The sequence below is a fragment of the Camelus ferus genome, chromosome 2, assembly GCF_009834535.1.
Source record: "Camelus ferus isolate YT-003-E chromosome 2, BCGSAC_Cfer_1.0, whole genome shotgun sequence".
Lineage (NCBI taxonomy): Eukaryota > Metazoa > Chordata > Mammalia > Artiodactyla > Camelidae > Camelus > Camelus ferus.
The window spans coordinates 66,118,435-66,138,003 of record NC_045697.1 but is presented as its reverse complement, the minus strand read 5'-3'; the positions used below and the strand labels follow the sequence as shown (position 1 = coordinate 66,138,003).

At 33.7% G+C, this 19,569-nt stretch overlaps 1 protein-coding gene across 4 annotated transcripts in view; it reads right to left on the bottom strand.

The window, feature by feature from the left end:
* SMARCAD1 (SWI/SNF-related, matrix-associated actin-dependent regulator of chromatin, subfamily a, containing DEAD/H box 1) overlaps positions 1-19,569 on the bottom strand; it is a 72,355-nt gene that overhangs the window by 30,756 nt on the left and 22,030 nt on the right. For 2 of the 4 annotated variants that reach the window (XM_014565664.2, XM_014565663.2), the window contains exons 4-8: positions 19,304-19,475; positions 16,336-16,402; positions 10,975-11,078; positions 1,665-1,766; positions 568-649 (exon numbers count right to left, since the gene is read on the bottom strand). In XM_014565664.2, coding sequence (XP_014421150.1) covers positions 568-649; positions 1,665-1,766; positions 10,975-11,078; positions 16,336-16,402; positions 19,304-19,475 — 527 coding nt within the window. Of the gene's footprint in view, positions 1-567; positions 650-1,664; positions 1,767-10,974; positions 11,079-16,335; positions 16,403-19,303; positions 19,476-19,569 lie in introns of those variants that run through there. The other 2 variants (XM_014565665.2, XM_032459912.1) reach the window with 2 other exon arrangements.

Here is a 19,569-nt window from a genome sequence, read left to right as displayed (position 1 = left end):
ACTTGATTCCTGCTTAAGGATGTTATAAAGATGTGTGATTCAACTCCTTTCTGCTACTTTTCTCCTACCACTTGGTTCCCAAAGTTAAGAATGTTTCACTATGAGATCAGGGACTTTGTTCCATGCCAGTGATATCCATCTTATATGTTTCTGATACTGGTGCTTTTGATATTCATTTAAGTGCAGGCTAGGACATCTACATTACAATGATTTTAAGACACCAGCAATTGTTAGATCCTTTCTGGCTGAGAGCTGTTTAACTGTAAAAAAAAAAAAAAAAAAAGTTTCCTTTGTACTCCATAAAACATGGTAGTTTAAAAGTAGCCTTAACTGTAACAAAAGTTAGCCAAGTAGAAAAAGATGTTTATTGTTTGATTTTACACTGCACTAAAGAACAGGTTAAACCATTTGGGAACTGGTCATTTAAAACTTTTGTACATCATTATTTCCAACATCTTTTGCAATCCCATTCTCTGATTATTAGCTAACAGGATTACTATTTTTTTATATACTAAAATACAATATATTGGGAAGCATGAAATTTCTATAATGACATAAAATAATTACCTTGGTCTTCTGCAAACACTTTTAAAGATTCTAAAGCCTCCGTGTACATCCATTCATGTTCCTTGAGTACCTCCCTTAATTCCTAGAAATAAGTCATTGATCTTTTTGTTAAAAATCTAAAATTAACTTGTTGAAAAAACCTTTATACTCTTTTATAAATAAGTAAAGCACCTGAAAACTTACTAGAATTCATATCAGATTATTTCATAGTTATTTTTATGTTGCTTTAAAAATGCTTTCTGTGTATATAATTTCACCTCTGCAAACATACAACAATCTTTCTTCAGAGGGAAGGAAGCCTAACTGTTTTTGCATTTCTACTCTGACTAGGAAGTGCTCTGATACCAGAGTACCAAAAAAATGTTTGCTCAATTAAACTTCAACATGCAGCTAAGCTTTTATACTTCAACACTGAAGCTAGGCTTTTATAAACTGCCAACTTCAAAGCATGTAATTTGAACATATGTAAAGAACGAGTACAGCAACAAGATTTTGCATTCAGCTCATCAGAATTTAGCAGATGTACTACCTGCACATGTACCTGAATAAATCAATACAAGTGTAAATGTATTCCCAGTGTTGAACAAATAATGTGCTTCCATATACAATCTTGTGATTGAACAAAAGTCCTTTTAGCACTGGCATGCTTGGCATGGGTCTTTACCGACTCTGAAAGCATTTTTCCTATCTAGCAAATAGACCAAAGCTTATGGAATACTACACTGCAATGCATTATTACACTCAAAAAAAACTTCATGAAAAATTTAAAGGGTGAGAATATGAAAAAAGCTAAAACAGGTGACTTGGGGTTATAGATGGCATCATAAATGATTTACATTTTATATGAGTTCACAACTGTTACTACAGCTATGTTTGTTACGATTACAATGCTGATACTATAGCTAGGAAATAAGATAAATAAATAATGTAAAGAATTAACAAGCAGTTCAAAAATATTTTATAATATTGATAAAAAAGAATATTTAATCAGAAAAATGCAGAACTTATCCTAAGCTTTTCACATGGTTGATCTCAAACACTATTTTGTAATATAAACATTTAGCACACACATTACATTCCTATACATGACTACTCACCTCTTTATCAAAATTGGGAAATTCCTTTTGCAATTTCAATACAATACTTTCCTGCTTTTCCCAATTACTGCTAGATTCTGCAGACTCATTTGATTCCTCTCCCTAAAGGAGAGAAAAAAGAGAACCAATTTAAGAGATCATCAGTAGTCTTAAGATAATCACATCTATATTTTGACTTGACTTGGAAGTTACCACATTTGATCAGAAGAATTCAAAAATGTTTCTTTTTGCTCATGTGAAAATTGACAAATTCATATCTTAAGGACAAAAAAATTTTACTGGCTTAAGATCACTGAAAGACCTTTACTGCATATCCAATAACTCATACTTCATACAATGCTCAAAATGAGATAAATGTGCTAAATAAAACAACTAGAATGATCCTCAAATTAACTCAAAATTTTCAAGTATACTGAAGCCTCTTCAAGCTAATGGCAAAACAAACTCATCTATGCTCACGATTTTCTATCCCCCTACAAATTTTAAATACTGAGAAAAAGAAGTCTGCTTTTACTTCGGTCTTGATTGGCTTAAATATTAATTTTCAGTCACAACACAAAAATGACACAATGATAAAGAAACTTATATGAAACTAAATAATATATAAACTAAACATTAATTTGGGAATAACTGTGGCTACTCATACATACTTACCTCCATCTTTTCTGTCACCTAATTTCATTCGAAGAAACTGGTTAAAATTCCACATTTAAGCAAAAGAAGGTTCCTTGGGTTCATATATAAGTAAAATCTTGCATTTTAGTTAATCTAAAAGTATTTATCTACTTTGCTTAGAACTGTACCACATGCTATACAAACAACAGAGAGAAAAGTACAGTTTCATACTTTCTCTTCTACCTCCTTTCTTATACAACAACAATGCTGTTTTTCCCTTTCGTTACTGAAGATAGAAATATCTAACCTGTGAGTGATAACCTCTCTTGCACACAGGAATAGACGAAGTTCCACAAGACAGAGACATACAATGCTACGGAAGTTAGCGGTAGGAAGAAGAAAACTGGATGTGTTTTTGTAATAGTAAGTGGCCTATTTGGGTTGGAGCACAGAGACCATGGATAGGCTATAAGGCTAAAAAATTAAACCAGAGCTAATACTGCTTAAGGCCTAGAGTACTAAACTGAGGTCAGTCTTTACTCTGAAAGCAGTACGATTTTGAGAAGGGGAATAATAAAACAGTAATATTTAGAGAAAGCATTTCAAAGCCCTCAAAAACTTACTGCTGCCTTGCTTTATAGTTGAAGACAGTCAAACTCTAAGAACAATCCTTTTAAAGGTCACAGATGGACAATAATCAGCTGAGGTACAAAAAGAAACTTAGGTGTCTTACTCTAGATCAGTGTTTTTCCACTGCCTAAGTGTTTCCTAAACTTTAGTCATTTATATAAGCACATTCATGGTTTTAAATTAAGTCTAATGTCCATCAAAGGATGACTGGATAAACAAATTGTAGTATTTCCATAACATGGAATATTATTCATTCCTTAAAAAGAATGAAGTATGGATACATGCTACAACATGGATGAACCTCAAAAATATTAAGCTCAGTGAAAGAAGCTAGACACAAAAGGTGACATATTATATGATTACATTTATATGAAATATTCAGAATTGGTAAATTTAGAGACAGAAAGCCAAGTGGTGGTTGCCAGGGAGTAGGGGAAAAAGAAAAAGGGGACAAACTGCTTAAAAGATACAGCATGCTGTTACTGGGTGAAAACATTGTTTTGGAACTAGACAGGAGTGGAAGTTGTACGACACTGTGAATGTATTAGATGTCACTGAATTTTTAATAGTTAGTTTTACACAATGCGAACTTCACCTCAAAAAAAGTGAAAATATTTAGAAAACCGTAAATATCTTTTGAGAATTAAATACACGATAGCATGTAATTTGGGCTCAAATCTGTCTCACTGGGCTCAGGGGTTATAAATTAATCCTATGGTTATTTCTCTGGTTCCAGAAAGCAGAGTGAGACGTGACATATTTGGCACTGACAGAAATCTGACATTAGCTCCTTGACCCATAGAGTAAGGGCCACAATTGTAGAAAACACAAAATCTAAGTCGCAAGAATTACCCCCTGAAGAAGCAGCAGCAGCACCAACACCACATTTCTGAAGAAACTGCAGAGACTGACAGACCCCAGATCCCAATGTAATGTGCCTCCCTGGCCTACGCAAAAGCTGAATGGGTCTTGGAGAATTAGTTTAAATCATCATAAACAAATGAGTGATGACTCCAACCAGATGTGGCAATCCCCAGTAGGAAAATCGTCGCAGAGACCATATGGTTACAAGGGAAGTCATGTCCTTTTCTGCTGACAACTATAGTCTGTTATGCTATAACAGGACACACGCATTTCCAAAAAATGACTGTGCCATGCAAAATCATGAAAATTAAAGCTACAATGTTTGAGAAAAACTATGTTAGAGCTACAACATTCAAAAACTTCATTAGTGACACATTAAAAAAAGAGAAAGAAACCTTAAAAAAGGGTAGCATAATTTTACACATTAAATCATTAAGAGATAAATACTACAATAAATATGGCATAATAAATATGAAGTTTCTTTGGGGATGTCAGCATTGGAAGAGTTATAGCTTTGGGAAATTCTTTTGCAGCTTTCCCATCTGCATTCATGATTCCATGTGTAACAGCTGATAGCTTAGGGATTTGTAACATTGTTTGAAATTACTACAGCAATCACGACTGGCACTAAGAGAAGCCAGTTCTGCAGGATACAGTGCTTTCCATTTAAGGTGTTTAGATATAAAGGTCCACGTGAAAACAGTTGTTCCTGATTTTTTCACCCTTTGGTCTTTAATAAAAATGCTCCATATTTTTTCCTTTTCTTCTATTTCTTTATGCATCTTTTTATTGATTTCATAACATTTTAAGATGATCCAGTCATACACTTTAATTTTTGTGGCACTGTCTCTGACAGTCCACAATGTCGATTCCTTTATGCCTGTATCTATATCACATGTTCTCATTTCTTTCCAAATGTTTGTTTCAAGCTTCTCAATATTTCATTTTCCTTTTGTATGCACTGTGTAGTGTTTTTGAACCAGAATGCTTAGATATGTTTGGGATGCTGAATGAGTGCTTTTTTCAAATAGAAAATTTCACAAACATGGAAGAATAGCATAACACAAACTTGTGAGATAACAAAGTTGGTGAAATGAGGCAGCCAGTAGATGTCTGAGGTATGCTCATTTTATTCTTATGTGGCCTAGTTTAGCTGGGTGCAGTTTTCTGTGTTCATCTATATAGTATTTCTCATGGACAAACTTGTACATAAACAATGCAAAATTCAGGTTATACACAAACTGTTCTCTAACATATTTACTGCATTGGGAACAAACTGACATTTTAAAAACAGAATGAACTAATCTTTTTGTGAAATAGTTGCTGGCTTTGAAAGGGAGTCCTGACAGGACCAGAATGGCTGACTGTGGGACCTCAAGTGACCAGGAGACGAGAGCTGTTATGTGACCTGGGTATCTGATCTCCCAAGACTACCCCGAGGATAAGCAGAGCAACCCATCCTCGAGTGGAAATGCTATATTTGAGACTGGACTTGAGCAGGTTCAGGAAGCATAAGTAAGCTGCATGCACAGATGTGTCTCAGACTCCCATGGGATTTACTTCTCTGCTTTACTTCTTCACCTAATATCTACTGCACTATGGGAAATTCTTTATGATTATCAGATAAAGTGGGAGAAAAATCTTAAACTTGCTTTATAAAGAGTTTACATAATTGTTTGAACCAGCTAAAAATGAACAACTACTATAATATAATCACATTAAGAAAGCAGCCCTATGCACAACTTTGGGAAGTACAACTTGCTGTCTATTTTGTATAAAAAGAAATGGCCAGAGGTACAGATCAATGATATATCATGGACAGTAGCTAAGGAGAAGAATGAGAGTGGAAGATCAGTGACCAGAAGTCTACAGAAGAGGTATACTGTTCAACTTCTTTTGTTGCTGTTGAAGTTTTTCTGAGAACAGAATATAAGGATAACAGTTTTCCATGTAAATGTTAAGCAAAAGGCATCTACTGCAGAGGAGTTTTTTAAAAAATCAAGTGGATAAGATGAGCCATTCTGTGAACCAAAATAAGACCACAGCCACTTGGATGCATGCTCAATAGGTCTATATACAAATGGCCATGGCAACATGCACTGAGTCTGTGCACAGAGATTAACAAGATAAGATTTTCTCATCCCAAGATTTATCTGGCTATTGCTACTGGTGAGTATTCAACCTGCCAAGAGTAGAAGCCATCAATGAATTCTGGTAACAGCACCATTCTTTGGGAGATTTAGTCAACTGTTTGGTGGCAAGTTGATTACATTTGACCTTTCATCATGAAATAGACAGTAATATAACTATTTTGGATTAGCCTTTCCTATCCACCTGCATTTAGTAAAAGCAGTTATGAATAGAATTCTCTTCCTCCAAAATTCCCATGCTGAATAACACCCTCAGAATGTGGCCTCACTTGGAAACAGGGTCTTTACGCAGGTAATCAAATTAAAATGAGATCATTAGGGTAGGCCCTAATCCAATGCCTGGTGTCCTTATAAAGAAAGGAAATCTGGAGATAGACAAGCACATGGGGAGTACACAGTATGAAGACGAAAGCAAAGATATACAAGCCAAGGAATATCAAAGATTGCCAGCAAATCACCAGAAGCTAGCCAGAGAGGGATGGAACAGCCTTCAGAAGGAACTAACCCTTCTGACACCTTGATCTTGGACTTCTAGCCTTCAGAACTGTGAGACAATGTATTTTCATTGTTTAAGCCACTGTTTGTGTTCCTTGTTACAAGACCCTCAGGAAAATAATGCATCATATGCAGGTATATAGAAAGCTTAATTAAGGAACAGTACACTATGACACAACAATCAATGTTTCTGACCAGGGGAGTTAATTTCACTGGAAGAAAAGCACATCAAATGGATTCAAGTCCATGGAATTCACTGATCTTATTATGTGCCTCAATACCTAGAAGCAGCTGGCTTACAGAACAGCAGTATCACTTAGAGAAAATTCAGAATGTGAACTTACTGATAATACCCTCAAAGCTAATATGCTGTTCAACAGATGTACAAGCAAAGTAAATGCTTTGAATCAGCAATTAATATGATGCTATTTCTTAAATAAAATAGAGATGAAAATAATAGGGAAAAATCAATAAAATCAAGAGCTGGTTTTTTGAAAGGATAAACAAAATTGACAAGCCTCTGGCCAGGCTCACCAAGAAGAAGAGAGAGAGGACCCAAATAGGCAAAATAAGAAATGAAAGGAGAGAAATAACAACTGATACCACAGATATAAAAAAAAAACTGTAAGAGAATACTATGAAAAATTATATACCAACAAATCAAACAACCTAGAAGAAATGGACAAGTTTCTAGAAACACAGCCTACCAACACCCAATCAAGAAGCAACAGATAAGGGGGAGGGTATAACTCGATAGTAGAATGTGTTTTTAGCATGCACAAGGTCCTGGGTTAAACCCCCAGGTCCTCCAATAAAAATAAATAAATCAATAAACCTAATGACCACTGTCCAAAAAAAAAAAAAAAAAAAAAAAAAAACCAGAAATAGATAATTTGAATAAACCAATCACTAGAAGTGAAATAGAATCTGTAATTAAAACAAAACAAAACAATACTCCCTGCAAAGAAAAGTCCAGGACAGGATGGCTTCCCTGGGGAATTCTACCAAACATACATAAAAGAACTTATACTGATCCTTCTCAAACTCTTCCAAAAGATTGAAGAGAAAGGAACACTCCCAAACTTATATGAAGCCACCATCACCATGATACCAAAAGCAAATACACTACAAAAAAAGAAAATTACAGGCCAGTATCTTTGATGAATATAGAAGCAAAAATTCTCAACAAAATATTAGCAAGCGGAATCCAACAACACATTAAAGGGATGATACAGCATGATCAAACTGGATTTATCCCAGGGTCACAAGGATGGTTCAACATAAACAAATCAGTGTGTTATACCACATCAACCAAAGAAAGGACAAAAACCACATGATCATTTCAATAGATACAGAAAAAGCATTTGATAAAATTCTGATCCATTCATGATAAAAACTCTTATCAAAGTGGGTATAGAGGGAACATATCACAACATAATAAAAGCTATTTATGACAACCCACATCCAACATAATACTCAATGGTAAAAAGTTGAAAGTCTTCCTGCAAAAATCTGGAACAAGGATGTCCACTCTCACCACTTCTATTCAACCTAGTATTTCAAGTCCAAGCCACAGCAATCAGACAAGAAAAAGAAATAAAAGGGATCCAAATTGGAAGGGAAGAGGTAAAACATCACTATACACAGATGACATGATGCTACATATAGAAAACTCTAAGGACTCCACACAGAAACTAGACCTGATAAACAAATTTAGCAAGGAATCAGGATACAAGATTAACATACAGAAATGTTGCACTTCTTTACACTAACAGTGAGCTATCAGAAATAAAAAGTCAAAAACGATCTCTTTTAAAAGTGCATCAAAAAAAAAAAATCTAAGAATAAACCTGAAAGACTTATATGCTGAAAATTATAAAACACTGGTAAAGGAAACTGATGATGATTCCAAGAAAGAGAAAGATATCCTATGCTCTTGGATGGGAAGAATTAATATTGTTAAAATGGCCACATTACCCAAGCAATCTACAGATTTAATATGATCCTGATCAAATTATCCAGGACATTTTTCACAGAACTGGAACAAATAATCCTAAAGTTTATATGGAACCACAAGAGATTTGAATTGTCAAAGCAATCCTGAAGAAAAAGAACAAAGATGGCAGTATTACTGTCCGATGTCAGACAATTATACAGAGCTACAGTAATCAAAACAGCACAGTACTGGCACAAAAAAAGATATATGGATCAATGGAACAGAACAGAGAGCCTAGAAATAAACCCATACACCTACAATCAATTAATCTTTGATAGAGGAGGCAAGAATATACAATGGAAAAAAGACAGTCTCTTCAATAAGTGGTCCTGGGAAAACTGGACAGCTACATGTAAAAGAATGAAATTAGAACATTCTCTAATACCATATACAAAAATAAACTTAAAATGGATTGAAGACCTAAATGTAAGACACAACACTATAAAACTCCTAGAAAGGAACATAGGCAAAACATTCTCTGACATAAATCGTAGCAATGTTTTCTTAGGTCAGTCTACCAGGCAAAAGAAATAAAAACAAAAATAAACAAATGGACCTAATCAAACTTATAAACCTTTATTCAGCAAAGGAAACCATAAACAAAATGAAAAGACAACCTATGGAATGGGAGAAAATATTCACAAATGATGCTACTGACAAGGGATTAATTTCCAAAACATACAAACAGCTCAGATACCTCATTATCAAAAACAAACAAACAAAAATCCAATCAAAAAATGGGCAGAAGACCTAAATGAACATTACTCCAAAGAGGACATGCAGATGGCCAACAGGTACAAGAAAAGGTGATCAAAATTGCTAGTCGTCAGAGGAATGCAAATCAAAACTACAATGAGTTATCACCTCACACAGGTCAGAAAGATCATCATCAAAGTCCACAAATAATACTTGCTTGAGAAGGTATAGAGAAAAGAGAACCCTTCTACACTGTTGGTGGGAATGTAAATTGGTGCAGTCACTATGGAGAACAGTCTGTAGGTTACTTAAGAAACTAAAAATAGAGTTACCTTTATGATCCAGCAATCCCACTTCTGGGCATGTATCTGGAGAAACCTCTAATTCAAAAATATACACGTACCCTAATGTTCCCAGCAGCACTATGTACAACAGATAAGACATGGAAGCAACCTAAGTGTCCACTGACAGATGAATAAAGAAGATGTGATATATATATAAATGTATGTATGTATATGTATATATACACACACAATGGACTATTACTCAGCCATAAAGAGTGAAATACTGCCATTTGCAGCAACGTGAATGGACCAAGAGATTTTCCTACTAAGTGAAGTAAGTCAGACAGAGAAAGACAAATATCATATGGTATCACTTACATGCAATAGAAAAAAAATGATACAAATGAACTTATTTATTTACAAAGCAGAAACAGACTCTCAGATATAGTAACTTATGGTTACCAAAGGGAAAAGGGGGAGAGGGAGAGATAAATTAGGAGTTTGGAATTAACAGATACATACTACTATACATAAAACAGATAAACAAGGACCAACTGTATGTAGCACAGGGAACTATATTCAGTATCTTGTCTATAATGGAAAAGAATCAGAAAAAGAATATATGTATGTAAAATTGAATCACTTTGCTGCACACCTGAAACTAACACAACATTGTAAATCAACTATACTTTAATTAAAAAAATTTTAAAAATACATGATGTTATTTCTCACATAGCCTATATATAGGTATATAAACTAAAATGTGGGCCTAGTCTCTCAGACCACAGTTGTTCCTCACACCTAAAAACTTACAGAATCTTTACTTCCTACCATTATTAGTTCTCTCAAGGGAAGAATACTTTCATGGAAGGACACAACAACTGTCCCATTAAATTAGGGTCGAGACTGTCACCTGCTATTTAGGGCTTCATATACCACCAACTGAGGCAAAGAAAGAGGTTACTGTGCTTGTTGGAGTGACAGATTTTGATTTTGATTACCAAAAAGAAACTGTGTTTATTCATGTGTTGTCACGAATAAAGACAGGGAAGACTATGTCTAGATTCACTGGGAGGCTTCTCAGTAGATATATTTATAAAGTAAAAGTTAATGGGAAACCAGAGTAACCCAGTAAAAGCATAACCACTATTAATTTTCGATAAGTAGTTAAATATCAAGAGAGTCCTCTATTTCAACAATTATAAGGAGCTGTCACTGGGGAGGAGAAAATGGTACTGGCAATGGTAACAGTTGTTTTACATAATTGTGTACAACCGTATGTATGTATAAATTTTATAAAATAAAATTTAAATTAAAAGCAAATTTTCCCAAGAAGTTACTTTACCACACCACTAGGATACCTTTTAAAATTAATTTTGTACTTCAGAGATAAGTAATAATACTAGATTAATTAAACAGAAAGCAACAGCAGTCACAAATAAAATGCAAACGTAAGTTCTCTTAGTTGTGAGAGAGAGGATTGATTCATTGAGGTATATTTTCAGGTTTGATATCCACAAACTCAACATATTCTGTGCTTAAGCAGATGATTTTGATACTGCAATTCAAATGTAACTCACAAGATCCAGTCTCTTCTTTTTTATAGATTGGTCATCATTATATTCATCTTCCTCATATGGCTCTGAAGAAGAAGATAATTTTCTTTTCCTGGGTCCACCACCTTCTAAAACAGAGAAGGACGTTAAAAGTTTGTACAGATATTATAAGAATCATTAATGCAAAACAAAGGCAAAAGTGTTAATACTTGTAGATAGTTCTCTTGATATCAGGCCCAATGCTATTTCTACAATAAATGTCAACCGAATTGAAAGAAAAGTAAACAGACTCTTTTCAGTTTTTCAAAAGTAGAAATCACTTTAAAAATGTAGTATTTCTCCAGTATTAAAAAGGTTATGCACCAGTGTCACTTCAAAGTTACCTGCCTCCAGCAGTACATTAAAAGGATCATACAACATGATCAACTGAGATTTATCCCAGGAACGTAGGGGTTTTTCAATATTCACAAATCAATCAATGCAATACACCACATTAACAAACTGAATAAAAACCACATGATCATCTCAATAGATGCAGAAAAAGCTTTTGATAAAATTCAACATCCATTTATGATAAAAACTCTCCAGAAAGTGGGCACAGAGGGAACACAGCTCCACATAATAAAGGCCATATATGACAAACCCAAGTTAACATCATATTCCTTGGTAAAAAGCTGAAAGTATTTCCTCTAAGATCAGGAACAAGACAAGGATGCCCACTCTTGCCATTTTTATTCAACATAGTTTTGGAGGTCTAGCCACAGTAATCAGAGAAGAAAAAGAAATATAAGGAATTCAAACTGAAAAAAAAAAAAAAAAAAAAAGTAAAACTGACTGTCACTGTTTGCAGATGACATGATACTATATATAGAAAATCCTAAAGATGCCACCAGAAAACTGCTAGAGCTTATCAATGAATTCGGTAAAATTGCAAGATACGAAGTGAATATACAGAAATCTGTTGCATTTCTATACACTAACAATAAAATATCACAAAGAGAAATTAAGGAAAGGATCAAAAAGAATAAAATACCTAGGAATAAACCTACCTAAGGAGGCAAAGACCTGTACTCCAAAAACTAAGACGCTGATAAAAGAAATTGAAGACAACACAGATGGAAAGATACACCGTGTTCTTGGATTGGAAGAAACAATATTGTTAAAATGTTCATATTACCCAAGGCAATATACAGATTTTTTTCACAGAACTGAAACAAAAAAATTTTTAAATTTGCACAGGAACACAAAAGGCCCCAAATAGCCAAAACAATCTTGAAAAAAAATGAAGCTGGAGGAATCACACTCCCTGACCTCAGACTATACTAAGCTACGGTAATCAAAATAGTATGTATGGTACTGGCATAAAAACAGACACATCTATCAATAGAACAAGACAGGAAGCCCAGAAATAAATCCATGTGCTTATAATTAATCTACACCAGGCGTTAAGAATATACAATGGAGAAAAGATAGTATCTTCAATAAGTGGACAGCTTACTGGGAAAACTGAACAGCTACATGTAAAAGAATGAAATTAGAACAATCTCTAACACCACATACAAAAACTCAAAATGAACTAAAGACCTAAACTTAAGATCAGATACTCTAAAATTTTCTAGAGGAAAATGTAGGCAGAACAGTCTGTGACATAAAAAGCAGGAATTTTTTTTTTCAATCCATCTCCTACAGTGATGGAAATAAAAGCAAAACTAAGCAATGGGACCTGGTTAAACGTAAAAGCTTTTGCACAGTGAAGGAAACCATAAACAAAATGAAAAGACAACCTATGGAATGGGAGAAAATATTCAAAAACTATGCTATGGACAAGGGATTAATTTCTAAAATATACAAACAGCTCATACAGCTTAATATTAAAAAAAAAAAATCCAAAAATGGGCAGAAGACTTAAATAGGTATTCTCCAAAGAAACATACAGACAGCCAACAAGCACATGAAAAAATGTTCAACATCACCAATTATTAGAAAAATGAAATCAAAACTACAGTGAAGCATCACCTCACACCAGTGAGAATGGCCATCATTTAAAACTCTATAAATAATAAATGCTGAAGGAGGTGTGGAGAAAAAGGAGTCCTCCTATACTGTTGGTGGAAATATCAATTGGTGCAACCGCTATGAAAAAGAGTATGGAGGTTCCTTAAAAAACTAAAAATAGAGTTACCATATGACCCAGCAATCCCACTTCTGGGCATATATCCAGATAAAACTGTTCAAAGATACATGAACCCCAATGTTCCCAGCAGCACTACCTACAATAGCCACAACATGTAAGCAACCTAAATGTCCAGCAACAGATGAATGGATGGATAAAGATGATGTGTTACATATATACAACAGGATATTACTCAGTCATAAAAAAGAATGAAATAATGCCATTTGCAGCAAAATGGTTGGACGCAGAGATGATCATATTAAGTAGTTAGAGAATGACAAGTATCATATATCACTTACATGTGGAATCTGAAAAAAAAAGATACAAATAAACTTATTAAAAACTAGAAACAGACTCACAGACATAGAAAACTGCGGCTACCAAAGGGGAAAAGAGTGGAGGGGAGGGATAAATTAGGAGTTTGGGATTAATATATATACACTACATATAAAGTAGATAAACAACAAGGACCTGCTATACAGTACAGGGAACTATATTCAGTATTTTCTAATGACCTATAATGGAAAAGAATCTGAAAAAGAATATATTAAAAAGAAGTCCTTATGTTGAAAATTGTCCTAATAAGCCAAAAATAGTTTCATGTCTTAATGATACAGTATCTTGAAGGATACCTTATCTTGGTAAGACAAAGCTATCATTCTACACATTACCTCTAAAGTGTACTACATTAAAGATGAAAATGACTGACATGACTGTCCTGTCCATTCTAAAAGGAACCAAGAAAAGTTTACTTAAAAAACAAGAAAACTCTGATTTCTTCTCTCCTTGTAGTTTGCCTCTTGACTTTTTAAAAAAATATCAAAGTCTAGTACGAGAATGAGAAGAAAAAAAACTCAGCTAAAGTTCAAATTTAATGAGGACTGTAAAAAATTCAGGAGGGCAACTGTTATGCACGTTTTGTTTCCATATATATTCTCAGTGCCTAAAATAGCATCTGGTGCCCAGCAGTGGGTGCACAATAAGTATCTGTTAAATTAATGAATAAAGTTGAATGATGTAAGTTGCTGAGGAAAAAAAAGATTAGATACTACTGTGGAATAAAGTTATTCTACAAATTTTTCACTGGGAATACTGTGGAATATTGATATACTAAGAGGACAAGAAAGAATATCTAAAATTTCCCAAACCATTTAGCAACTCAACAAATGTTAACTGAGACTACCATTTTTCAGGAACTTTTAAGAGTAGGGATACTGTAATGAGGAAGACACAGTCAAGTTTTTCCGGTACCATTTTCTATCATCAGATGGCCCTTAAGAATAAATAAATGCTAACATGTACTATGTACTTCCTATGTGCCACTCACTATAAGAAGAAATTTACACTAACTTTGTCACTTCTTCGCAACAACTTTGAGTTTGGTACTATTATCATATTATTTTATTTGCTAAGGAAACAAAGAAGAGTTAGGCAACACTGCCCAACGTCACACAGCTACCAAGTAGAAGAAAAGGAAGAATCTTAACACTCAATGTAGGCAGCACCCACTAATCACACAATACTGTTCCCTTGCTCAAATTGGTGAAAATGAGAGGTTTAAAAATACTTCATGTGGATAAAATAATATCATCTTTGGAATCCACTCCAATACAATCCACTTAGGGGGATAAATATGAAGTAGATGACTGTTGAAGAAAGATGATGGGCCCATGAGAAATATTGTACTATTTTCCATTTTTGTGTATATTTTTAAGTTTCAAAAAAATTAAAAACAAACAAAAAAAATCCACCTACGATAATGGGCACTTATTTATACTGCTGATGAAAGCATAAATTGGCAGAAATTTTAAAATTAAAATTGAACTATATATTAAAATTTAAATGTGTATACCCTTTTGATTTAGCATCCTAGTTTGAAGTTTAGCCTATAAAAATAACAACATAAAGATTTACTTATGTCCATTTGCAGCAACATGGATGGAACTGGAGATTGTCATTCTAAGTGAAATAAGCCAGAAAGAGAAAGAAAAATACTATTATGATATCACTCATATGTGGAATCTAAAAAAAAAAGACAAATGAACTCATTTACAAAACAGAAAAAAAGACAGACATAGGAAACAAACTTATGGTTACCAGGTGGGAAGGGAGTGGCAAGGGATAAATTGGGAGTTTGAGATTTGCAGATATTAACTACTATATATAAAATAGATAAACAACAAGGTCCCACTGTATAGCAAAGGGAACTATATTCAATTTCTTGCAGTAACTTATAGTGAAAAAGAATATGAAAACAAATATATGTATGTATATGTATGACAACTATTACGCTGTACACCAGAAATTGACACATTATAAATCGACTATACTTCAATAAAAAAAAGATTTATTTACAAGGCTATTTACTTTAGTTCAATAATAATGAAATAATGTAAATGTAAATGGTAATTAATAGAGAAACAGTTAATAAACTAATCCTATGCATAGTCAGACAGGAATGCTATGAAGTAGCTGACTGTACTGATAAGTTATCCACGATAAATCATCAAATGACTTTTCTTAAAATGCAAACCAATACTATAATTATATTTTGTAACCTAATGTGTGTGTTTTATAATGGTGTGTAGGTTTGCTTTCATCCCTTAAATACATTTTTGGTAGAAGGATTACAGGTTATTTTTACTTGTTTGGTATGTACAAGTTAGAACAAAAAATCTAGATAGCATTTATCAAAGAAAAATTGGAGGTGCTTTTATAATGCAAGTCCCTTCAAATGTATTTAGTTTGTGTTCTGAGCCTGGAACAAAGCATACATATTTACTATATGAAGGAATGCTGATTACCAGCTAGGACTTTCCTCAAGACATTATGTTCCTACTGACTCAGGTGTACGTAAATAAAGCTACAATGCAATTAGAAAGGACACAAGAGAATATACCTCCCAAAACATCACTGTAAAGAGATCTGATCTGTAGAAAACAAACAAAATTACCAATGAAAAACTGCCTCCTTCCCTTTTTGGCAGGGTGGGGGAAGGATCAACCCAGAAAATCCAATTCCCAAATAGTTGTATGACCTCAGATGAGTCACTTAATCTTCTTAAACTTCAGTCTTTTCATCTAAAAAACCCCAAAGCTATTAATAGCTCCTAAGGTTCCTGTAAGAATTCATGAAGGAGTTTGGAAAACTGAGGAGCAATATTAAAAATGAGAAGATATAGTCAACATGGCTTGAAACTACGTCAGGCATACCTGCATCACCAAACATCAGCAAGGCAGCAGCAATTGCTCCATCCATAGTGCTTGTTGATTCAATCAACTAATAAAATGAGAAAAGATTACTATTTTAAAAATAATACTCTAAGAATTATTTCACAAAGTTACCAAAATATTTAAGAACAAATGCTTTAAAAATACAAAGTGGAGAAATATGTACATAACAGCTTAAGTTCATTAAGTCCTATGATAAATTTTCAGAAAATGTTGTTTATCTAAAAAGTCCAAATTTATCTGAGCATATCTTAAAATGTATTGGATTTACTTATCATCAGTATAAAGGGAAAATTAAAACACAGTCCAATATGACAGTATAGTCAAGATTTTTGTTATTTTAATTGCAAGGTTGTACACTGAAGTCTCAAAAACTTCCTACTTACAAGTGAGTCCAGGCACTGTGTGGGGGATGTGTGTGTGTGTGTGTATGTGTGTGTGAGTGAGAGAGAGAGGGAGAAAGAAAGAGAGAAAGAGAGCAGGGGAAGCAAGGAGAGAGAGGATACAGTGATAAATATTTACAACGAACCACAATTCTGAAATAATATTTTTAAAATCCAGTACTTCTAAGATGAGTGGGATAAAGGGCTCTTGATTTTTTGCTCTATTTCTAAACTGCTTGAATTTGTTCAAGAACATAATATATGGCTTACATAATTAAGTTTCAATATCCTATTTTTTTTTATTATTCTGTAACATTTCAGATTTCAGAAGACACTGGATATCCTATGATTTTCTTGTTAAGTTTCCTACATTGCCAATGAGTTACTTGTTTTAAAAAGATCTTAGCTTAAAAAATAAGCTTTTTTGTATTAAATAGCCTTAAATTGGGAATGCTCTTTTCTATACTAGTTTTCCTCATATTGGATCCTCAGATATCCTATAAGCCCCTCCTCATTTTCAAAACAGCCAAAGCATATTCTTATCAAGCCTAGAACTATATTTATATTTTATAACTTCCTGAATTATTTTATATGGATCTAAAAGCCTCTGTAGAGTGATTTACAAATGTCACCTTTAAATCTTTTGAAATAATGAGAGATCATTTGAAATTCAGATTACTTCAAGACAGTGCTCTGCTTTGGAGTAAGTGATTTGCTAAATTCCCCAAATTTCAGATTCTAATGAAATAAAAATACCAAGTCCACGTATCAATGTTATTTTCCCACTGTAATTATAAAATTAGAGATGTTTCTACAGGAAATAATCCCCTTGAGCTACATGAAAAATTGGCAATCAAGCTAAAGTATTTTTAAACTGAGATTTGTTTCTTTATGTTGAATATTTTAATATTTCACCATGTTTATTCTGTTGAAAGCTCTTTCCAACATTGTAAATGTTGCTACGAGTGACTACATTCTTTGTTTCTATTTCTAGAAAAAAAATCACATCATGAGGCAAATAATACTACCAGCAGGAGAAAGTGTAGATCCAAGATACCATTAAAGTTTCATAATTTAGCTAACAGAAAGAAGGTATCAAAATGATTTAGGAAAAAACAACTCATGTTAAAAATACCAGAGAACAATAGGAATAATATAATCTACACTTAAGAGTTCAAACTAACAGGCCTAGGACCACCCTCTGTTCAGAAATGTTTTATCTGGCCTGAATATTTTTTATCTTTCTGTACATTAGTTACCATAAAAAGGAACAAAGTACTGATACAACATGGATGAGCCTCAAAACCTTATGCTAAGTGAAAGAAGTCAGTCACAAAAGATCACATAGTACATGATCCCATCTACACAAAATGTCCAGAATAGGCAAATCTATAAATACAGATTAGAGGTTGCCTAGGGCTAGGGGAGAGAAATGGGGAGTGATTGCTAATGGATACAAGGTTTCTTTTTGTTAAAATGTTCTAAAATTAGATTATGGTGATGGCCACACAACTTTGTAAATATACTAAACTCCAACAAATTATACACATTAAGTAGGTGATTTTTATGGCATTTAAATTATACCTCAATAAAGCTGTTAAATTGATGATCAACACTAAATAAAAATCCAGTCTTTTCACTGTATTTGAAAAATCTGAATTATCTGATAAAAACAGGCTGTCAGTGACATCACATGGTCATATACTGCTGAAGCTAAGGAGCAGCTACCCCTTTTAGAAAGGGTATGCACCAGTGTTCACCACTTCAAAGTTACTTGTCCAGCCCATACAAATATTCCTAAGCTTCAGACTGGGGGAGGGGAATTGGGGATGGTGGTGGTGATGATAAGCACAAAGGTGAAAAATATCTGAACCCGCAATGAAATGATTCCCTTAAGATCATTCAACTACTAAGTGTCAGAGATAGGGATAAACTACTTACTAATCTAATCTTCAGTGACTTAATCTCTGTAAAACTCAACTGAATAGTCAATTTTTATCTGCTCTATAGTAAGAGATAGGTACCTATTACATACCTATTATAGTCCAACTACAGCCACTCATTTTGTTTCCATAGGTCAATCAGTATTTCTCAGCAAGGGTGCTACTGGCAGGACAATTCTTTCATTCTACAGGACTGTCCTCAGTGTTGTAGGGTGTTTAGCATCCCTGACCATATGGCACTAAATGTCAATAGCAACCCCTTTTTACTATGGGGAGAGAAAGAAAAAAAGCCTCCTGACATTTCTGAGTTTCCAGTGGGAGATGAAGGTAAGAGGGGTGTCCCCATTTTAGAACCATTCAAACACAAAAAATTCATAACCTATGAGAGATATTGAGAGAAGATCAAATTATATTATTTATAGGTGAATAAACCACACTTACTGTAAGTTAAGATTCTCAACAAGTAAATCCCTGGCATTTGCCTTTATTATATAAAAGTTAATAATTATCTTCAAAAGCTATCTTGAGAAAAGTGACTATCCACAATATATACCATTGGATATAGGAGACATTTTAATCATCATTACAGCTATAATAACCAATTACTATAAAAGGGTATATAACCTTAAGTAAATCACTGTCACTTCTCTGTGGAAAAAGTTCCTTCAAGGTCTGAAGTTTAGCATCTTTAAGGTCTTCCAATTCCGAAAGGTCTTCCAGTTCTGAAATATCATTATTATTTCTACCTGCCATGGTAGGAAGGCCTTGGGACTCTTCATCTTCAGATGGCTCAGAACTAAAAATATTTTCAGAGAAAAAACACAGTATTTTAACGTATTACCAATGTTATTTCATTATAACTGTGTATATGCGTTTATATAAAATACAGT